At 35.1% G+C, this 19,623-nt stretch overlaps 1 protein-coding gene across 3 annotated transcripts; it reads right to left on the reverse strand.

The window, feature by feature from the left end:
* Positions 1-6,382: 6,382 nt before the first annotated feature.
* LOC117917583 lies at positions 6,383-19,305 on the reverse strand. 3 transcript variants are annotated; one of them, XM_034833902.1, is made up of 12 exons: positions 19,122-19,305; positions 18,944-19,030; positions 16,974-17,107; positions 16,090-16,148; positions 15,958-16,012; positions 15,812-15,862; positions 15,100-15,139; positions 8,711-8,751; positions 8,529-8,633; positions 7,500-7,547; positions 7,077-7,196; positions 6,383-6,719 (listed from the first exon to the last, which is right to left on the reverse strand). In XM_034833902.1, the coding sequence occupies exons 1-12, from the start codon at positions 19,168-19,170 to the stop codon at positions 6,651-6,653; spliced, it is 858 nt and encodes a 285-aa protein (XP_034689793.1). In that variant the 5' UTR covers positions 19,171-19,305; the 3' UTR covers positions 6,383-6,650. The 3 variants fall into 3 exon arrangements, with proteins under 3 accessions (XP_034689793.1, XP_034689792.1, XP_034689794.1); XM_034833901.1 differs by having other exon boundaries at positions 15,100-15,151; XM_034833903.1 differs by lacking the exon at positions 8,529-8,633 and having other exon boundaries at positions 15,100-15,151.
* Between the last annotated feature and the right edge of the window lie 318 nt (positions 19,306-19,623).

Below are 19,623 nucleotides of genomic sequence, written 5' to 3' on the forward strand. Positions count from 1 at the left end.
CATTAGGTCCACCCTCTGGTTCCTTATATAGTTCTTAATAATTTTCCTCTTAGAGCTGTCATTAGCTCCCCTCACATTCCAAGTTATAATCTTCAGCTTCATTGGGCAACTATCAACTGATTCCCTTTGCCCTGTGAAGGACCTTTCTGCTTATTCCCCCCCTCATAATTGACCGAGCATTCCAGCTTCTTTAGTTCTCTTTCAAACTTGGACTTCTCCAAAAGTTCTTTGCTGTGAATTTTTTTCCGCCTCTTTCTGATTTTAATCAGAAAATTCAATATCTCCTTTTTCAGCCCCTCCATAGAGAATCCCAAGAATTGGCTAAATTTTGCTAAACTACAGTCCTCCCATAGATCATTTTTCTTAATTTCGGTATCTTGAGAACCAGAGACACCAGTATTCCCCTCTTTGCCCCTAACCTTGTCTCTGTTTTTGTTGGCCTCTCCCAGCTTCCAAGATCCATTTTCATTCTCAACGTTCCCCTCATAGACTGTTAACCATGTTGACTTGTCCCCCCATAATTCCTCCTTAATTTCCTCTAGGCGATCGAAATACTCCCCCTCTGGAACCCGATCAGAATTAGAAGAGAGAAGAAGAGGTGTCCCCATAACCCATTTTCCTTTAAGATGGGAAATCATGACATACCTTTTAGCTTCCTCTTCCAGCGCTCGGTCAGTCATTGAAAAGCCATCATCCCTCTGATCCCTTCTAAACTCCTCTGGCACCCAGCTCGTCAAAGGATCCTCTGAAAAAGATCATTTTCTGGAGATAAAACGACCCAAAAAACCAGCCTTCTCTAGGGGAACAGTTGGGCCCTCCCTTTCCAGGCCTTCCGCCTCAATTAAAGGATGGCAGTCCAGTTCAGCAGCCCAACTACTAGACGATGGGCTTGCCTCTGAATCACCAGCCACCTTTGCCTTATTTTTTAAATTTCGACCCAAAGGCCTGTCTATTTTAGTCAGCCCACCATCCTTCTCCAGCTCATTAAGACCCATATTTGGGCCACATGCAGTCGACCCAGCCACTCTTCCATCTAAATAGACCCAATCCCGGGGCACCGGGCCATGGATCTGGTTCCCGGGCACTAGACCCGGCCCATTCTCCTGCAGAACACTCCCATCAACTGGCAGGTGCAGTTTCTCGGTTCCCGTGTCTACCAGTTCCTTCCCCACGCGCTTCTCCGCGCGTGAATACAAGTCACCCCTGACCTCACTCCTCCTTCTGTTTTCCGTCGCAGAGAAGATCCGTCTCACCACCGGCCTAATCTCCCACCACAGTGCCACAGTGTATACCTCCTCCTCTACCTCAATTTCTAACATGCTCGGTCTAAAATCACCTCTTATTTTGACCAATATCCTAGCCCATTGAATCTTCCCCATCGACCTTGTCCGCTCGTCAATTTCTACAAAGCCCCCACATTCCTCCCCTATTTTCTTCAGAATCACCAGGCTCCATAGCGAAATTGGAAAGCCGAAGATTTTAACCCAAGCTTCCTGTCTCTCTCCTTCTCTACCCAACATCCCGTCTTTGGATTCCATAGGTCCAACCCTAAGTGGGCTCCTCCCATCACTCTGCTTCCCGAGGAGACCACATGGTGTGCCTCTCTTAGATCTTCAAACTCCAACAATGCCATACCTCGTTCCAACTTGGCTGGCCCTAGCTTGCCTTTTAGGCCCAAAGACTTCCCAACCTCTCCAAATCTTCTTATTCCTTTTTGTTGGACTTCCAGCTCGCGATGAGGCAGTGCTCCAACTTCTGTAAATTACCAGCAATCTCCTCCCTAGTGACCTTCATCTTGATTGCGTTTAAGCCATTCCTATTTGTTCTCGTGACTACTTCTGCGTATGATTTCGCCGGAGTAGCTTTTCCGATGGTCCTTACTTCCTGCAAATCTGTTCTACCAACCAACTCTTCCATTTGACGTACCATCTCCGCCATAGCCGTCCATTCTCTTTTGTTCCTCCTACCCCTCGGTAAGAAGATACAAAACCTTTTTCGTTCCAGATCCACAACCCCCAATCTTAAAAAACCACCTGCTCTGTTGAAACCCCGAGCCAATGTATACAGCTTGCCTATTTCTTTCCACTCCTTTTCCCATCTCCCTTCTTTTTTTTTTCTCGTATACAATGGATTAGTCCCTCCTTGAAGAGCTCTAAGCTTTCCAGCCCTAATCGAACCCATGTCGAGACCTCCCGCTTCTTCTCCACAATGAGAATCTGACATTTCCCTTTCCTTTCATCCAGGGCAAGCTCGAAAGTCTTGGATTCCACCGTGAAGCTTCGCTTTCGACTCGCCTCGCTGGTCTCATCGTCGTCACCGTCGCACGCGCTCTCACGCTCCCTCAGACTCACCGAAGTATTGCAGTGGTTTGAGTTATTTTTATTGAATGTTTATAGAATCGGGTTAATCGTGAAGCGGGATGAGATAATGTCTATTATGAACCTCAGAATACTCTGTTCTCATGTCTTAGATTGTATAGGGTGCATGTAAATTATCATAGGTTTCTCTAAATCTATCAAAGTAGAAACATATGACTATAAAAACCATATTAGGATAAAGATCTAGAGAAAAAATGTTGATACATGTTATCTTATCTGAATGTTCTCATATCAAAATCCATCTGATGAAGAAGCTTAAAGAGTCTGGAGGTCTCGTACACCCAAGATTCTCCGCCCGATGACTCGAACTACAATCTTGGCACTCCAAAGTGTGGCCTTTGGAAGGAAGGAAACTATAACTTTCTCTTTCTTTGAAAATGGAAGACAACTCTCACCAAAAGGGTTGTGGAAACCTTAAACCCTAAGGAGGTATTTATAGGGTTGACTATTAGGCTTAAGTGACTTGATTCCATCAATACTTAGGTCACTCAATTTAACCTAAAATAGACCCTGATTGATTAATTAACTACATAGGGTCTTCTAATTAATCAAGTAGTTTAATCCAGAAACCTTATTTATCATACCTTGTACAACTTTATGTAATTATTAAAACGTCCTTATGTATAAGAATGAACCTATAACTAATCCAATCCTCACAAATTGTGTTATCATGATATATGAGCTCAAAATGGAGACCATTGGGACCCATAGGGGTATTGGTTCTCTTATAATCCAATTCTGAAGTTGATTTAACATTCCGCTAAAGAAAATCAATTGTGCTCCAATACCTTATGTAAATAACAACAAGATGAAGCTTGAGTTTGTGACTTACTATCCATTGCATGTAGATTTTCCATAAACTAGTGTTTGTAATTTAACAAAATAGTGTTATCGCCTATCAATATTACATTTCAAATCCTTAAGTTACTGATCTCTTTATGTGATCAACTGATATACTCTAACTCCAAGGAGCATATGTCAAATTTCACTAAAGAAATTATTGTAGCTACAGATTTTATAATCATATGTCATTTGGATCACCCAAAGGAACACATCAATCCCATGAGATATCATGGTACCTTTATTGAGAATTCCTATTGCCACCAGTCTCCATCAATAGTGACCTAATCCATAGGGATAAATGATCACTTTAGGGTTTCATCCATAGGTCAAAGTCTCCTATAGATTTTGGCATAGATTCATATCCTCTTAATGTTGAGAGTTCATGTAGTATAGTAGCTTGATAAATCATGACAATTGATACCCTTGAATTATGATTACCGTAAGTTTTATCCAATATGTATCATATATATTAGTGCATTCACCATGGGAAACTTATCCTGATAGCCAAAACAAGTCATCCGTCTAATTAGGAGGTGATGCATTATAATCTCTATTAAATTACCTAAATCCATGAATTGACTATGGACAACTTATCTACTTACAAAGAACATATAACTTATATCTTTTGTGCAACTCCTAATGCACTCAAATCATGTACAATATAAGAAATATAGGTTAAATGCTCAAATCAATGTTAATACACTGAAAGAATAACAAATGGACAATTTATTTTTATTTATTTAATTTTATTTATTATTAATAACATAACATTTCATTGTTGGTAATCTTGTTGAAAGTAATTAATGAAACTTTCATTAAAAATTAATATTAATAATAGGATTTTTAAAATGTAATTTTCATATGTTTGAAAGGAAGTACTAACTATTTTTTTTTTAGAATTTTTGTACATATTTTAGAATTATCATATAATATATATTCTTATTATGCAAAATAAAAAAATAAAAAACATGTTGAAATCATTTTAAAAATAATAATTTCAATATCTTCATTTAAAGTCATATATTGAAATAAAATTTTCAAATCAAGATTTTTCTTTACATATGAGTTTAATTTCTTTGTTTTATCAATTTTAAAAAAAAAATTACTAGAGAATTAAAATCCTAAAATATATATATAACAAGTAGGATGGACCAAAAGATGATACAACCTATTCACGCAATATAATTTTTTTTTCTTACAATTTTCATCTCCTTTGGATGTAGTTTTGCACCACAACCTTATAAGGATGCTTATTGCATTATGACAAGATTAAATACTTCAACTTAATTATAAATTTTTGTTGACCTTTGGGCTGAATTTCATATCTTTTGTGGACCTTAGGCCCATTTCCAACTTTAGCAATTCCTAAAGCATAATTGTCCCAAAAAAGAAAAAAACAGAAAATCACAATGTTTACTCTAACATACCAAAATAATAGGGTCAATCAAAATAAATGGGAAATTAAGTATCAGTTTAATTAATGACATTTAAAGACATATTTAAGAATGATTATAATAAAATTAATTTTAAATTATACCACTTTTATTAGAAATTATTTTATGGACATTCCCTGAATATTTTGATATTATAAAAAAAATACTTGCAATTTATTATATTTTTCAATAAAAATATATTAAATACTTGTTTAAAAATTACTTTAAATAATTCTCTAAATTCTTCTACTCTTAGCTGGTAAAGTAGTTTCTTTACATAAAACATTTTACTATTAAAACATTCAACAAGAAAAATTTATCACCTTTTAATCAACTAAAATGTAACTAAATTTGTCAAGAGAAAATCTATGACCAAAATAAATAAATTAAAGACTTTATAAAATAACCAACTTTTCTTTCTATTTTCATCGTGTAAATGAGTATTATTAATAGTAAGACAACTAAATTAAAGACTATATTAAATAAATGGTTTCCTTGAACTATTTTCCCTTGTAAATAGTATTTTAGTTTTCATTTTTAAATGCATTTTTACCAAACTTTTCTTCCTTGTTTAAAAGAAAAACGTGAAGGAAACTTTTTTTTTTCTCCTTTTTTTATTTTTTATTTTTTTATAACATCTTTTTCCTTAGTATTTTCAAAAAACCAAATAGATTGTTAAAGTCCAACTTGAAATTGATTTTAAACCTCTTACAAATCACCTTTGAAATAATTTTTCATATATAACCTATATTAATAAATAAATAAAATATTATTTTAAAATATTGTGATGCATTTTTGTGAGTATTTTAGCTAGGTCGGTAATTCCAAACAAAAACTCTTAAATCTCTCCTAACTCAAGTCTACTAAATCATTTCTTAGACTAATTGTCTAATGAAGATCAAGATGTTGAAAATGCTTAAAGGTCAAAATATGCAATTAAGATGAAGGTGGATGTGAGTCGACTAAGTTTTCAAATTGTTTTTACTTGAACTATTTTTTTCAAAGAGTCAAGGAGATTTAGATGTCAATTTCTTTTATAATTTTTCAAGATCTTTGTCCTATATATATAGGGCCCACATAAAAAACACTAATGACACTTCACACTAATGTGTTCTGCACATATCTTCATGTTAGATGAGACTTTTGTTAGAGAAAATATTAACTTGAGATGCAACAAATGGGAAAGTAATTCCTATACATTAGGCCCGAGCGCTAAGGTGGTCTTGGTTGGGGAAAGAGGCCATACAAATTATGAGGGCCTGCCTAAGACCATTGTTTCTAAGAAGTCTAGTGCAAGGGAATATATAATCCCATAAGATAGCTCTAACATTGTCTTTGTAGAGGAGAGTTATGGAGCTTAGATATCTCTGCTGTGCTGATGGCTCTTGGCATCAAGTAACTTTGTTTTCCCTTTTATGTTATATTTTTTCTTTCTGAGATTTTGATGCATATAGATTTCATATATAACACAACAGTATGAATCTGAATATATGGTATGATCAGAATACATACATCTAAACTAGTGTATAAAATTATAAGTTATGCAGTGTAACATTAATTTTTTACTTGAGTATGGTGAAGCCATTTATGGCATAAAATATAAGATATATCATATTCTTCATTATCTTTGGGATTAAATACAAAACGATATCATACTCCCATGGAGATGAATTATAACTAGTATATTTCAGACTCAGGTACCATAAAGTGTAGAACCAACCTAAGATGGAAAGGTAACTGTATGCATGTATTACTTCAATCAGCATTTGTATAGCATCAGAGAAAGACCTTATCAAGCCTATCATCAGTTTTCCCAAACACACTCTACAATATGTTTTAATTGTCTCTGAATTCTATATTATTTTTTTGAGCATGTGTAAAAATTTTACCTGTTCAATGATATTCCCTAAGTTGATTTAGCAGATTCCAATCTACTAGTGCTTGATTTTTCCCAGCCTTTGAAGTTGTCTGAGATCATGCAAGCATTTGGAGTTTGTTATACACATAGCTCCAGTCCTACCTTGTATTCAGTTCCACAGGCACATTTTATCTTGTGAGAAAGACCCTGAAAACAAACAGAGGCATCAAGGATCAGAGAGACATTTTCATATGGAAAAGACAAATTAACGAGTGTGGAACACTGTTTTTCGCAATATGAACACATCAAAGTTGTAGAAATCAATGAATTTAAACCTGATATAGCTTATTATTTCAATTTTCACTGATTCACTGACATGATTTTTCTGCCATTGCAAAGCACAATACTAAATCAATTCTATAAACATCCAACTAGTCAAGAACTTTCCTGCTGGGAATACAGCCACGTTGCCACATCCAATGGTCATTTTGTCCAAATATCAAGTGGCTCCTAAATTGTCTCTTTGTCATAAAATAAAAGGCAAAATCTGGTGAATGCATATACCTTCAGCTTCTCAATTTGGCCCTGCAGAGAGTGCAAATACTCTGCTTCTCCCGCTTTATCAGATAAAAGAGCATTGTATTCTTCTTCCATGTTCTTCATATCCATTGCCCTAAGCTCAGACTACAGAGACACACCCATTAAAACAAATACATATATGCAGTGCATCAGTACAAACTATAGATGCATAAGTTACTATACCATGGTTAGCAATCTCAACTAAATAGATATTCATTAAAACTAAACTACTAAAGTGCTTGGGCAGTCCAGATTTTATTTTTTGGCCCATGAGGAAATAAATACAGAATGGACTCAGAACAAGCCAATGGGGTGGCAACATTGTTTGATACTGTTGATTTCAGCATTAAATAGGTGCAAACAATAAAACCTCCCTGTTCCAACTGACTCTATACATAGACAACTAACCTTAAAATTATTTATCTGACACTTCTCTTGCTCAATGGACTCCTTCATCTGAAATACCACAGGACTCAAGAATAGAAATCAAAGTAGTGCTTGAGGAAAAGAAAAGGTAGAACCAAACATTAGAATAATTTTATAGGAAATACATTACAATAAAATTAATACCTTACAATAATTTTATAAACAAATTATTTCCTCCTGTAGTTTTTTTTTTTTTTTTTTTTGGTGAGGGTCCATAGTACTGCCCTAATGGGTGAAGGAATGGAAAAAAAAAAATGCCACAATACTTCAGCTTGAATCAAACTGTATTATCTTAGCAAACAACTATTCAAACACTCTCAATTGCTTTTTTATATCCATATGTGGAATATGTTCACACATGCACTACGGCTTTTAAGAATTTTCAAAAACAAGAGACCTAAACACAGGCTCAACTAGGTCATGAAAATTCAATTCATCTACATCTCCAATGATGCAAGAAATAAAAGATATTTTTGGAATCGACATGGTAAAATAAAACTGCGATGAAATTAATGGGCTTCAGAACTCCTACATACTGAAAAAAGCCTGTCCAACTATGCCAATTCCTCAAACATCTATTGGTTAAGTTCCCACTAAAAATTGTCAATTTTGGTCAAGCAGTTCCTCTCAGTTAAAGAAGATTCAGTGCACATTATGCATTAGATCAATTAATATAAAATACAGTCATTAACCTTGTCCATTCCTTCATTTTCTTAATACATGAAAGATGCATTATTTTTTTTTTTCTATTTTTTAAAAAGAATAGCATTACCAGAAAAGTCTCAATGGCAGAAAACATGTATAAGAACATTCAAACATTTAATAGACTAGACATTTGATATTTCTCATGATACAAGTGCTTATTGATGCATACACCAATCCTAATGCTTAGCTATTGTTTGTTTACTTGATAACCTATTCTATTGAAGTAAATTGAAAAATAAAATCTTATCCTATAATTTAAATAAGTATATAACTGAAATTCAAAAAATTGGGATTTAATAAGAGAACCTTGCTATTCTCCAAAACCAGTTTGGGTTTCATTTGTATGATATTATCAAGCTTAGCTTTAGCTGACTCCAACTTGGCCAGTAGTTGCTTATTTGGTTCATATCCCTGCAACTCCAAGGATATTTTTAAGACCACTGTTCCATAACCCATAGAACCAAAAGATCACAGCATGATGTTTGTACCTGGCTGTCTATGATTAGGTGATCCTCAATGCTAAAATTCCCTGCAAGTAAAGTTCATGAATATATGAGGCAAATGTGGATATCCAATATCATGTACAACCTCTCCATCAGTATCCTGGTTTCAGATGACTAATCAAAAGTGTTGAAAGATTACGGTTTTTAGTTAGTTTAAATTTGTGTATTAAATAAAAGATCATATCAGATTTGTTTGTTAGACAACTATCTTATCTAATTAAGTTGTTTATTTTTAAATTTATTTTTCTGTTCCTAGATTTCAGGTCAGCCAAGAGGTTATCTCTAGCTTCTGTTTTACATATGTTGTAACTCTATAAATTAGGGTTTTATGCAGTGGAAAAATAAGGTTGAATAAAAATTAATTTTTTCAACTCAATATGGTATCAGAGCACTATTTGATTTCCTAAAAATGGTTATCATCCATGGTTAAAACAACAATGACTGGCCATGCTCGTGATGGAACCTCTGAAGTATCCTCCGAGACAATTACGCAACCATCCAACTCTGTTTATGCCAGCAATATTGCTGAATCTCACACCTTGCAGATTACCCAACATAAATTAAATGGGACCAATTATTTGGCCTGGTTCCAATGCCGTCCTTCTCATCATTCACAGCAAGGGACGACTAGGCTACTTAACAGGACTCTCAAAAACCAACAGCAACTGAACATGGCTATCTCACATGGGAATCCGAGAATTCCATGGTGATGGTTTGGCTGGTCAACTCGATGGAACCTAAAACAAGGTGGAATTATCTATCTTACAAGACATTGAAAGAGATTTGGGACACTGCCAAGGTTATGTACTCAGATCTTGGCAATGTTTCTCAACTCTTTGAACTACAATCTGAACTCAAGGAGAAGAAGCAAGGTGATTCCACGGTGACAAATTATTACAATACCTTGATCGGTTTGTGGCAAGAGTTGGATTTGTTTGATGATAACACTAGAGCTTGTCCTGATTGTAGCATAAGATATATCAAGAAACTAGAGAAAGAAAGGTTGTTTGCTTTTCTCCATGGTCTTAACAAAGACCTAAATGAGGTCCATGAACGTAGTTTGGGAACAAAACTCTTGCCAGGGATTCAAGATGCCTTTTCTAAAGTTAGATGGGAAGAAAGTAGAAAGCGAGTAATGCTCAAAACCTCTAAGGATCCTTGCTACAAAACTCTACTTTGTCACAAAACATAGTAGTTCAGCCTCTAGAGAGCAACGTCCAAATTATGGAGAGAAGCGTCCAAATTCTGGTGAGCAGTGTTTGACTACTAACCAGAGTGGAGGTCGACAGAATAATCGTGTATAGTGTGATCATTGTTAGCGATCTAACCATAGTCGAGAAAATTGTTGGAAATTACATGGGAAACCAACAAATTGGCAACCAAGAAAGCAAGGTGATGGAAAAGGATACCATGCCACGGTAGAGGACAACAAGCCATAAGGACATTTTGCTTTTACCACTGAGTAGATGACAAAACCGCAGCAACTTTTCATGCAGGCACAATACCAGCAACACAATACTCAACCTAGTCCTACTTCCTCTTGTTTTATAGCCCAAAAAGGTAGCTTCTCATCTGCCCTGACCACAAAATCAGCAACTATTGAGTCACGAATAATTGACCCTGGTGCATCTGACCACATGATGGCCAGCCATGACCTATTTACTAATTAAACACTATGCCCTAGGACATTTAAGATTCGAATTGCTGATGGCTCCCTGTCATCTGTGGTTGGCAAAGGAACAGTGTCCATTTTACTTAATACAACACCACACATAGTCCTCCATATTCCTAGTCTTAGTTGCAATTTGGTTTCAATTAGCAAATTAACTAGGGAGTTGCAGTGTGGGGTTAAATTTTTCCTTTCTTATTGTGAGTTTCAAGATTTGCATTCGGGGAGGACGATTGGTAGTGCTAAGGAACATGATGGTTTGTACTACTTAGAGGATCACAAACAAGTTGTGAATAAACAAGCTCAAGCTCTAAGTAGTGGATCTGTTCCGATTCCCATTTCTATTTCAAATAAGATTATGTTATGGCATAAAAGACTGGGGCATCCTAGCTTTTCTTATCTAAAAAGAGTATTTCCCTCGTTATTTCAAAATAAAGATCTAAATTTATTTCAGTGTGAGATATGTCAATTAGCCAAGCATACACGAGTTGCATATCCCATTTGACCTTATAGAATGTCCAAACCGTTTTCAATAAATCATAGTGACATTTGGGGACCTTCAAAAGTAAATAATATCGCAGGGCCTAGATGGTTTATCATTTTTATTGATGATCACACATGTCTATGTTGGGTCTTCCAACTTAAGGAAAAATTTGTTGTTGAGTCCACCTTCCAATTTTTTCACCAAATGATCAAAACCCAGTTTCAAACCCACATACAAATTCTACACACAGATAATGGTCGTGAATACTTTAACTCTATCCTTGGGACCTACCTTAAGAATAATGGAATTGTTCATCAAAGCACTTGTGTCGAAACCCCACAACAGAATGGCATAGCTGAACGAAAAAATAGACATTTATTAGAAGTTGTCTGTGCCATAATGTTCACAAATAATGTCCCTAAGTTATTTTGGGGAGAAGCCATCCTCACTGCCTCTCTTATCTTATAAACCGTTTTTCATCTAAGGTTCTCCAATTTCAAACTCCCTTACAAATCCTACTCCAAACCTATCCTCACACACGATTAATCCAAAATCTTCCCATATAAACCTTTGGTTGCACCGTCTTTGCTCATGCCTCCACTAATACCAAGCTTGATCATTGAGCCACAAACTGCCTTTTTCTTGGATATTTTTTTTTTTTTTTTTTTGATTGGAAACGACACAAATATTATTGATAGATGCCTTTTTCTTGGATATTCACCATTCCAAAAAGGATACAAGTGCTACTGTCCTAAAACTAGAAAACTGTTTGTCACCATGGATGCTACTTTCTTTGAGGACCAACCATACTATCCAAATCCTTCTCTACAAGGGGAGAAATTAAGTGAAGATTGTCTTTAGGATTTCTTAACTATTCCTCTTCCAGTTTCAACCGGGTCGCCAAATTTGTCCAAACCTCTAGCTGAGTCAATTATGCCACTAACAATTATGGAAAATATAGAAACAGAGCTAGGAACAGGAGGAGATCAGCCCATGCTCAATCACCAACCTGAGACTCCTTCACATTTGGGATTTGTTTCCGATTTAGTCTTTTGGCAGTGCTCTTGGATTATGGAAAATGCAAAAATAGAACTGGGAACAGGAGGAGATCTGTTCATGCTTAATCACCAACCTGAGCTCCGTGTTTATTCACGAAAGGCAAAGCATCAGGCTCCTTAGGAAGTACCTGCTGTCACATTCCAAGAGCACTGTCAAGAGACTGAACCAAAAACAAATCTCAAATGTGAAGGAGTCTCAGGATGCGAAGGAGTCTTAGGTTTCCCAGGCAGTCAACAAGAAGATATGTTGCAACAACAAAATGACTCAGACTTGGACATTCCAATTGCAGTCAGGAAAGGTATTAGTTCATGCACAAAGTATCCAATATCCAACTATCTGTCCTACAACAACCTATCTTCATCATATCGGGTTCTAAGTGAAAAAATTAAAACTGCAGAAGTTCCTACAAGGATTCATGAAGCTCTAAAAATTCCCGAGTGGAAAGCTGCAATTATGGAAGAGATGTAAGCTTTAAAAAAGAATGATACTTGGGATATTGTGGGTTGCAAATGGGTGTTCACCATCAAGTATAAATCAGATGGCAATATAGAAAGATACAAGGCTTGACTAGTGGCCAAAGGTTTTACCCAAACCTTTGGTGTGGATTACAATGAGACCTTTGCTCCAGTTGCTAAGCTCGATACCATTAGAGTACTGTTATCACTAGCTGAAAACCTTAATTGGCCACTTCATTAAATGGATGTGAAGAATGCTTTCCTTAATGGGGAACTTGATGAGGAAGTGTATACGGACTTACTCTCGGGATTTGATGGGGGTTATGAAGGTAGAAAAGTATATAGGTTGAAGAAATCTCTCTATGGACTGAAGCAATCACCAAGAGCTTGGTTTGATCACTTCACAAAGTCTACAAAGAAATATGGGTACAATCAGGGATAGACAGATCATACATTATTCTTCAGCACTCTCAAAATGGGAAAGTGGCTATTCTAGTAGTGTATGTAGATGATATTATACTTACAAGAGATGACCTGGAGGAATTAGTACGACTAAAAGGATTTTTAGCACAAAAATTTGAGATCAAGGATCTAGGTCAATTGTGGTACTTCTTAGGCATGGAAGTGGCTAGAACAAAAAAAGAGATTTCTATATCCCAGAAGAAATACATAATTGACTTATTAAGGGAAACATGCATGCTTGGTTGCAAACCATCTAAGACACCTATATAATGGAATGGTAAGCTAAGAATGAAGGCATGTAATCTAGTAGATAGGGGGAGATACCAAAGATTGGTTGGAAAATAATATACCTTGCTCACTCAAGTCCTGACATAGCTTTTGCAGTGAGTTTAGTTAGTATATGCATGACCCGTTTCAAGAACATGTCGATGTTGTGCATAGAATATCGAGATACCTGAAGACTACACCTAGAAAAGGGATATTATTTGGAAAAAATGAGAAAGGGGGTGTGGAGGCTTATACAAATGCAAATTGGGCAAGTTTTATAGATGATAGAAAGTCAACAACAAGATACTGCACTTTTGTATGAGGAAGTCTACTCACATGGAGGCGCAAGAAGCAGAATGTTGTGGCCCGAAGTAGTGCAAAAGTTGAATATAGAGCACTAGCACAAGGGAACATGTGAGCTAATCTAGCTTCAAAGACTATTGGAAGAACTCAAGATACCAGGTGAGAAACCCATGAAGCTTTTTTTGTGATAACAAAGCTGCGATTAACATTGCCTACAACCCAGTTCACCATAGCCGCACGAAGCATGTAGAGGCGGATAAGCATTTCATCAAGGAAAAGATTGAAAATGGAGTGATCTGCATGACTTATGTATCAATCACACAACAAATAGGAGATATACTTACCAAAGGACTATTCAGACAAAGTTTTGAAGATTTGGTAGACAAGCTAGGAATGATAGATAGATATTCACCAACTTGAGGGGGAGTGTTGAAACATTACATTTTTTAGTTAGTTTAAATTTGTGTTATTTAATAAAAGATCAAATCAGACTTGTTTGTTAGACAATTATCTTATCTGATCAGGTTGTTTATTTTAAAATTTATTTTTCTGTTCCTAGATTTCAAGTCAGCCAAGAGGTGATCTTTGGCTTCTGTTTTACATATGTTGTAACTCTATAAATTAGAGTTTTATGCATTGGAAAAATAAGATTGAATAAAAATTATCTTTTTCAACTCAATAAAAAGGAATAAGTAATTGTGCCTTAATTTAGGTCCCTGGCATGGGTACCTTTGAGTCTTTTACCTAATAATAGCAGATAGATCAAGTAAAATAGTCAACTAGCCCTCCTCATATCTGAGTTTCTAAAGATAATCAATTCACAAACCAATCCCACAGGCCTCGGTAATTTTACTGATTTCTACAACAAAATGCTGGATCACAAGGACTCTTCATTGTCCTGGGATCTCTCTGCGTGCCCTGGAAATATGATCATTGGATGGCCAGGACTGCAACTTGTCTAGAGATGTTGAATGCTTGTCCTACATCTCTAGACTAACTAAAAGAGGAGCCATATCCACTTCTAACCTTGCTCTATACCTTTTGCTCCCTTTCACTCTCTGGACTGTAGGTATTCTGTTTTTCGTTCTTTTTCTACTTATAGTTATGCTGATATACATAGTCGTTGAAAAGATCCCTCATCCTTATTTTTTCTTTCATTATGGAATGATATGATATTATTGCTGTTTCTTATCAAAAAGCATTCTTAGCCTGTTGACCCCATGACCAACAATTTTATCACAGAAAAAGGGATAATTAATGCTCTACAATGCACCAAGCCTCATGTCAACCCTCTAGCAAATTCAAGTATAACATGCCCCCATCATGCTGGAAAATAAAAAGATGGTGCTTCAGGCTTTTCCTCATTTTTAAAGATCTCCAAAATCAAGTGCAATTTATAGCAGGTCAAAAGGGAAAGACCCTTTTTTTCATTTAATGAGTTTAAAGTACAAGATCAATGAAGATAATCCTTTTCTTCCAAGTGACATTTACACAGTTAATCAGGCCTCCACGTGGCAATTGAAACTGCAAACTACTAAGCAAAATACACCGCAAAATTAAAGATCAGAAGCTCTTTGCAATAATGGCCATAAAATCTTAAACAGTTGATTGTAAAAGCCATCATGAATTAAGAACTAGAGCAAGAATACATATCCAAATAAATCAGACATCATACCTTCAGTATCACCTGTTTGCTCATCAATTTTAACCTTGACCTGCATGAAATTCTAATCAACATGAAAAATAAAAACTCAAGTGTTGTGAGGGCAACAGAAAGATGAGGCACATTAAACACCTAAATAGTCATTTCTTCTTCAAGAGCCAATTATACAGTTCATTATAGACATAAAACGCAGTCCAAATTCCAAGGAAACTATAACTTCCCAACAAATGTAATAGCTAATAATCTTCAAAACACTAAAATCCAAATTCTGAAATGGTAGTTCAGTAAAAGTTACATAGATAAATATAAACTAGGAATATTAATTGATGGAACAGTCTAAATAACTTAAGACTCAGAGGATTTTTGTATTGAACATTTAACTTCAGAGAAAGCAGAAGATCCAAAGGAAAATCAGGATTACATTTAACATAAAAATAGCACAAAATCCAATTGGCTTGTCACTTTTAAAATGTTGGTTGGCTAGTATTCCATCAAGGGTGAGGTATTACTCTTCAGCTTCCCACTTTAATTTTAGCATTTAAAGACAACATAAGACAGCATTTGCAAGAGAACCTAAACAGATGATAAAAATAAAATAAAAAAAATCAATAAACAATATTCCAGTTCTTCAGACTTAGCACCCTTAGCTAGTGATAGAGTCCATTGTCAAAAAGAATTTTTGTTTCTTATTAAAAAGGAAAATGCAAAATAAGTATGAAATTACCAAGCTACAGTCTCCAGCTTCTATGGTAAGTTTGTGAGTATTGATCCAATCCTACATTAAACAGCAAAGAGACCATTATTTTGACATTAGAAACAATGAACATAAAAAAATTTAAATTCTTTTGCTACGTCAAATTGGAATCAAACCTGTTGTTCTTGTAATTTGCCATTTATAGCCTCCGCAACCTTATTATAATAAGTGCTATTACAGTAAAAAGGGTGACTGTTATACACAATTTTGGGTGCACTTCCATCATTTTAGTTTGCAATTCAAATCACCTTTTCTCAATGACTTTGGCAGACAAGCTGACTCTTTCTTGTTGAATAAGCTCCAATGTCTGTATGTCATAAAAAATTAAAATTTAGAATCTTAAAAAAGGAAGGAAATACCAAGCAATAAAATATAGACTTTTTTATAGGAATGCAAATTTATATATACAGCAAAAAAAAAAAAAAAAACCACAGTACACTACACAGGAAGAAAAAAATATAAGACTAATTAATCATTTTACCACCTTAACACACTTTTTGTCAAATTAACATTATCATGTATATGACACCACTTATTTCCAACCTAATTCTAATATTAAGGCACACTACAAGGCTGTGAGCACTTGGTACTCTGATATAGATCTTTCCTTTTAGATATAATCAAATGCTATGTTGACAACAAAGTTCCCTCATTAATAGGTCATCAACACCAAACATTTCCCCTCATTTGAAATTTGTTGTTTATCTGTAACAGATAATATAACTTTCGGATTTACCACAGGAACATCAATTTCTTTTTCCAGGTGCAGTTCAAAGTTCTAGGGGACTGTGCTGACCTTGTTATCCAGATCAAATGATCATCCATGTGTATATTTAAAAATATGTCAATTTACCTATCATGTATTGACCATAGGAAAACAGCTGCTCATTTGTTCTAGTTAAAGTATGAGCAAGGATACCAAGTACAACAGAAGAATCATACAAAGAACCAATAAAGAACAAGATTTCCATTAGTATAGCATCCATAAGACTGAAAGCACCTATTCTGTAATCCATGCTTCTACTGGAATCAGCTAAAGTTAACAGTCCTTAATATCAGAAAACAAGGAATTGATTGAATGGAAGAAGGGGATATCAGTTTGAATAGTCAAGAAATAAAGAATAAACACAACCTGGGTAAGGGTAGATGAATCGGATTCCAATGTTGCAATTCTTTTCTGTTTTGCTAAGATCTGTGAGCATATCCGGTTTTTTTCCTTCACCATCTGATTGGTTTCCTCTTTGAGCCGGCCTGTCTGGGATTTTGCTGCAAACATAATTGCAAAGAAGTCATTAAATCCATCGTACAGCTCCAACAAAAGAACTTTTCCATATATTAATTCTACAAATTTTTAATTGAATTTATCCATTGTACTTAAATAAAGACTGCTGTATTATTTACTGAAATAAATTAATCCATACAAATAATATTTTGAAACTACTTTTAGAACCTTAGCTTTTAAAGAAGAGAGAAAATATCTATAAAGCAATAAGTATGGATTCCTAAGAAATTTTGTTTTGAAACCCCCAACCCCACATTTAATAATATCCCGTGTCGTTAATTTCCCTTTTCTATTCTTTAAACAAAAACAAAGCAAGCAACAACTTAGGTAATAGGAAGCTCAAGCAGGAGCTCACTGAGGCAGTCCTTCAATTGGTGACTTACCTAGATCATTAACTATGGAAGAAAATATTAATTGACCTAATCTCATGAGTCATGATATAGTATAAGCATAGGTAAAAACAGGGAAGTATCTCAATATCAAGCATTTGAACCTATCTCGGCACCATTTCTTAGATACATGAGACTCACAAGCTAAGGATTAAAACCCAACAATTAGTAAGCCCCTTGAAATATCAACGCTTAAGTATCTAGAATGCTTTTGTTCACTTGATCTAATTTGATTTTTTCTCATGATGAATTAAAATTTTCAAAATCATTTAGAACTCATTCTGTCAATGCTCTGATACTAGCAATCTGAATATTCCGCACATAGTTGAGCATTGACTGAATGCAGCACAAACCTGAAAGTGAGGAGTGGACCAGTATAAGCCTAAAACTTATTACATGAACCATCAGCATTACATCATGCCCTAGACCTAGAGCTGTTAATCCTGCTTAGAAAAGCAGCATCTAGACAAACAACCAAATTTACAGCTTTGGACTTGCATTCGCATTTTGGCAATTTTTTGTTACTCTGGTCCAATGTCCATTATACTTGGTTAAACAGGCAGTTGCACAGACAATGATAAACACCAGTCTGTAAGCTGCTCAGTCATTCATATACCCAGAATCAGTTTGATTGCTAGTCAAGAGACCAGAAATCAATAACTCAAAGTTTAAAAGATTAATAATGTTCAAGCCAGGATACACAGAACTAACTGCAGTTTTGTTAATTTTATATTAGGTCCAAACTTGGCTTGGGCTCATGATAACCTAAGTTGCTAAACCAAAAACCCAGAAGATCAAGTGTGCTTCAAACCACTAGGCATTATGTCAATGTAATCATTGAACCAAAAATCCAAAGAAAAACTATCATTACCTTAAACCTATGTACAAATCATTAATTTAAACACAAGCATTAGGCTAAAATGAAATGATGCAAACTGCCATCCTTGCTTACACAAGCTTCATTTAGGGAAATGGGCAGCCTAAGGCTGTCTCTCCACATCTGAACAGAAAAATTAAGCTTTGCACATGCTTGAGCCAACCAGACGAAAATATTTGAGTTGGCCTCTGAGTTTTGATCCATAAAAGGACATATCATTTGAAAATTTTCGATTGGTTCACACAATCACATGCTTTTTATGCACCTAGGTATTGAAATAAAAGTCTTTAACATAATCCAATCTATACTTGGAACATTCACCATCATTTTTTCAAAAAATGAGGAAAAGAACCAATAACACCACACAGTTTCGGGAAAAGATATGAGAATTATACCTGGCACTTATATAAACACAAGGAAATTTGACGCTTAGTGTCACAAAATCCAAATATTTTATTTCAGAATTCAAGAACACAATTCAAGAAAAATAGCCAAATAATTCAGAACTTCCAAAATCACAATCAGAGACTCTATACACAGAAAGAAGAGAGAACCTGAGACAAGGTCGGTTTCGAGTGTGTGAATGGCGGTGATGCGCATTTGCTCTTCAACTGAGATTTTGGCAGCTTGATCCTCAACGTCTACGCCATTCCAATCAAATGTATCACAAAAAATATGTATATTTGAATCAATTACCAGATAATATGGTATTTTAGAGAGAGAGAAATGCACCGTTGATTTGAGATCGCAAAGTCTTAACGTAGTGCAAATACCCATCCATCTTCTTCACTTTTTCTTCAATAATTATGAAGAAAACCAGAAAAAATGTATCTCAGATTCTTCCGCAATTTCACAAGTTGAACGAGGAGAGGAGGGAAACGAGACGGCCTGTGTAGCGAGGGAGAGAAGGCCCTCCAATTTGAATTCACTGACTGGCCGTTTGGAACGGAAGGGCCGTCCTTATACCGATTTGATGAGGGTAAATTCGTAGTTTTCACTTATTAATTGAAATTTCCTTTTAAAACATTTTGAATTGATGAATTATCACTTCTATCATTTCTGCATTTAAGTCTCATTATTTTATAATAAGCCAGATGTTATTGTTTTCTATCAAATTTTTAATATCTTAAACTTTTGTAATATAAAATTATTAAATTAAAATAATATTTTAATACAAGCATTTAAAATATCTAATTGTTATAAATGAAATGGTGAATGCTACCATATTATTATT

Source organism: Vitis riparia, chromosome 7, assembly GCF_004353265.1.
Source record: "Vitis riparia cultivar Riparia Gloire de Montpellier isolate 1030 chromosome 7, EGFV_Vit.rip_1.0, whole genome shotgun sequence".
In the NCBI taxonomy this organism is placed as follows: domain Eukaryota; kingdom Viridiplantae; phylum Streptophyta; class Magnoliopsida; order Vitales; family Vitaceae; genus Vitis; species Vitis riparia.

Bases quoted from the DNA above. Each gene is read 5' to 3' on its own strand.
- LOC117917583 (XM_034833901.1), bottom strand. From the start codon at position 19,170: ATGGATGGGTATTTGCACTACGTTAAGACTTTGCGATCTCAAATCAAC. The intron at 16,149-16,973 runs GTTGTGTTTATT...TATGACATACAG, and splicing joins ATTCATCTACCCTTACCCAG to ACATTGGAGCTTATTCAACA. The intron at 7,197-7,499 runs GTTAGTTGTCTA...GTGTCTCTGTAG, and splicing joins GTCAGATAAATAATTTTAAG to TCTGAGCTTAGGGCAATGGA.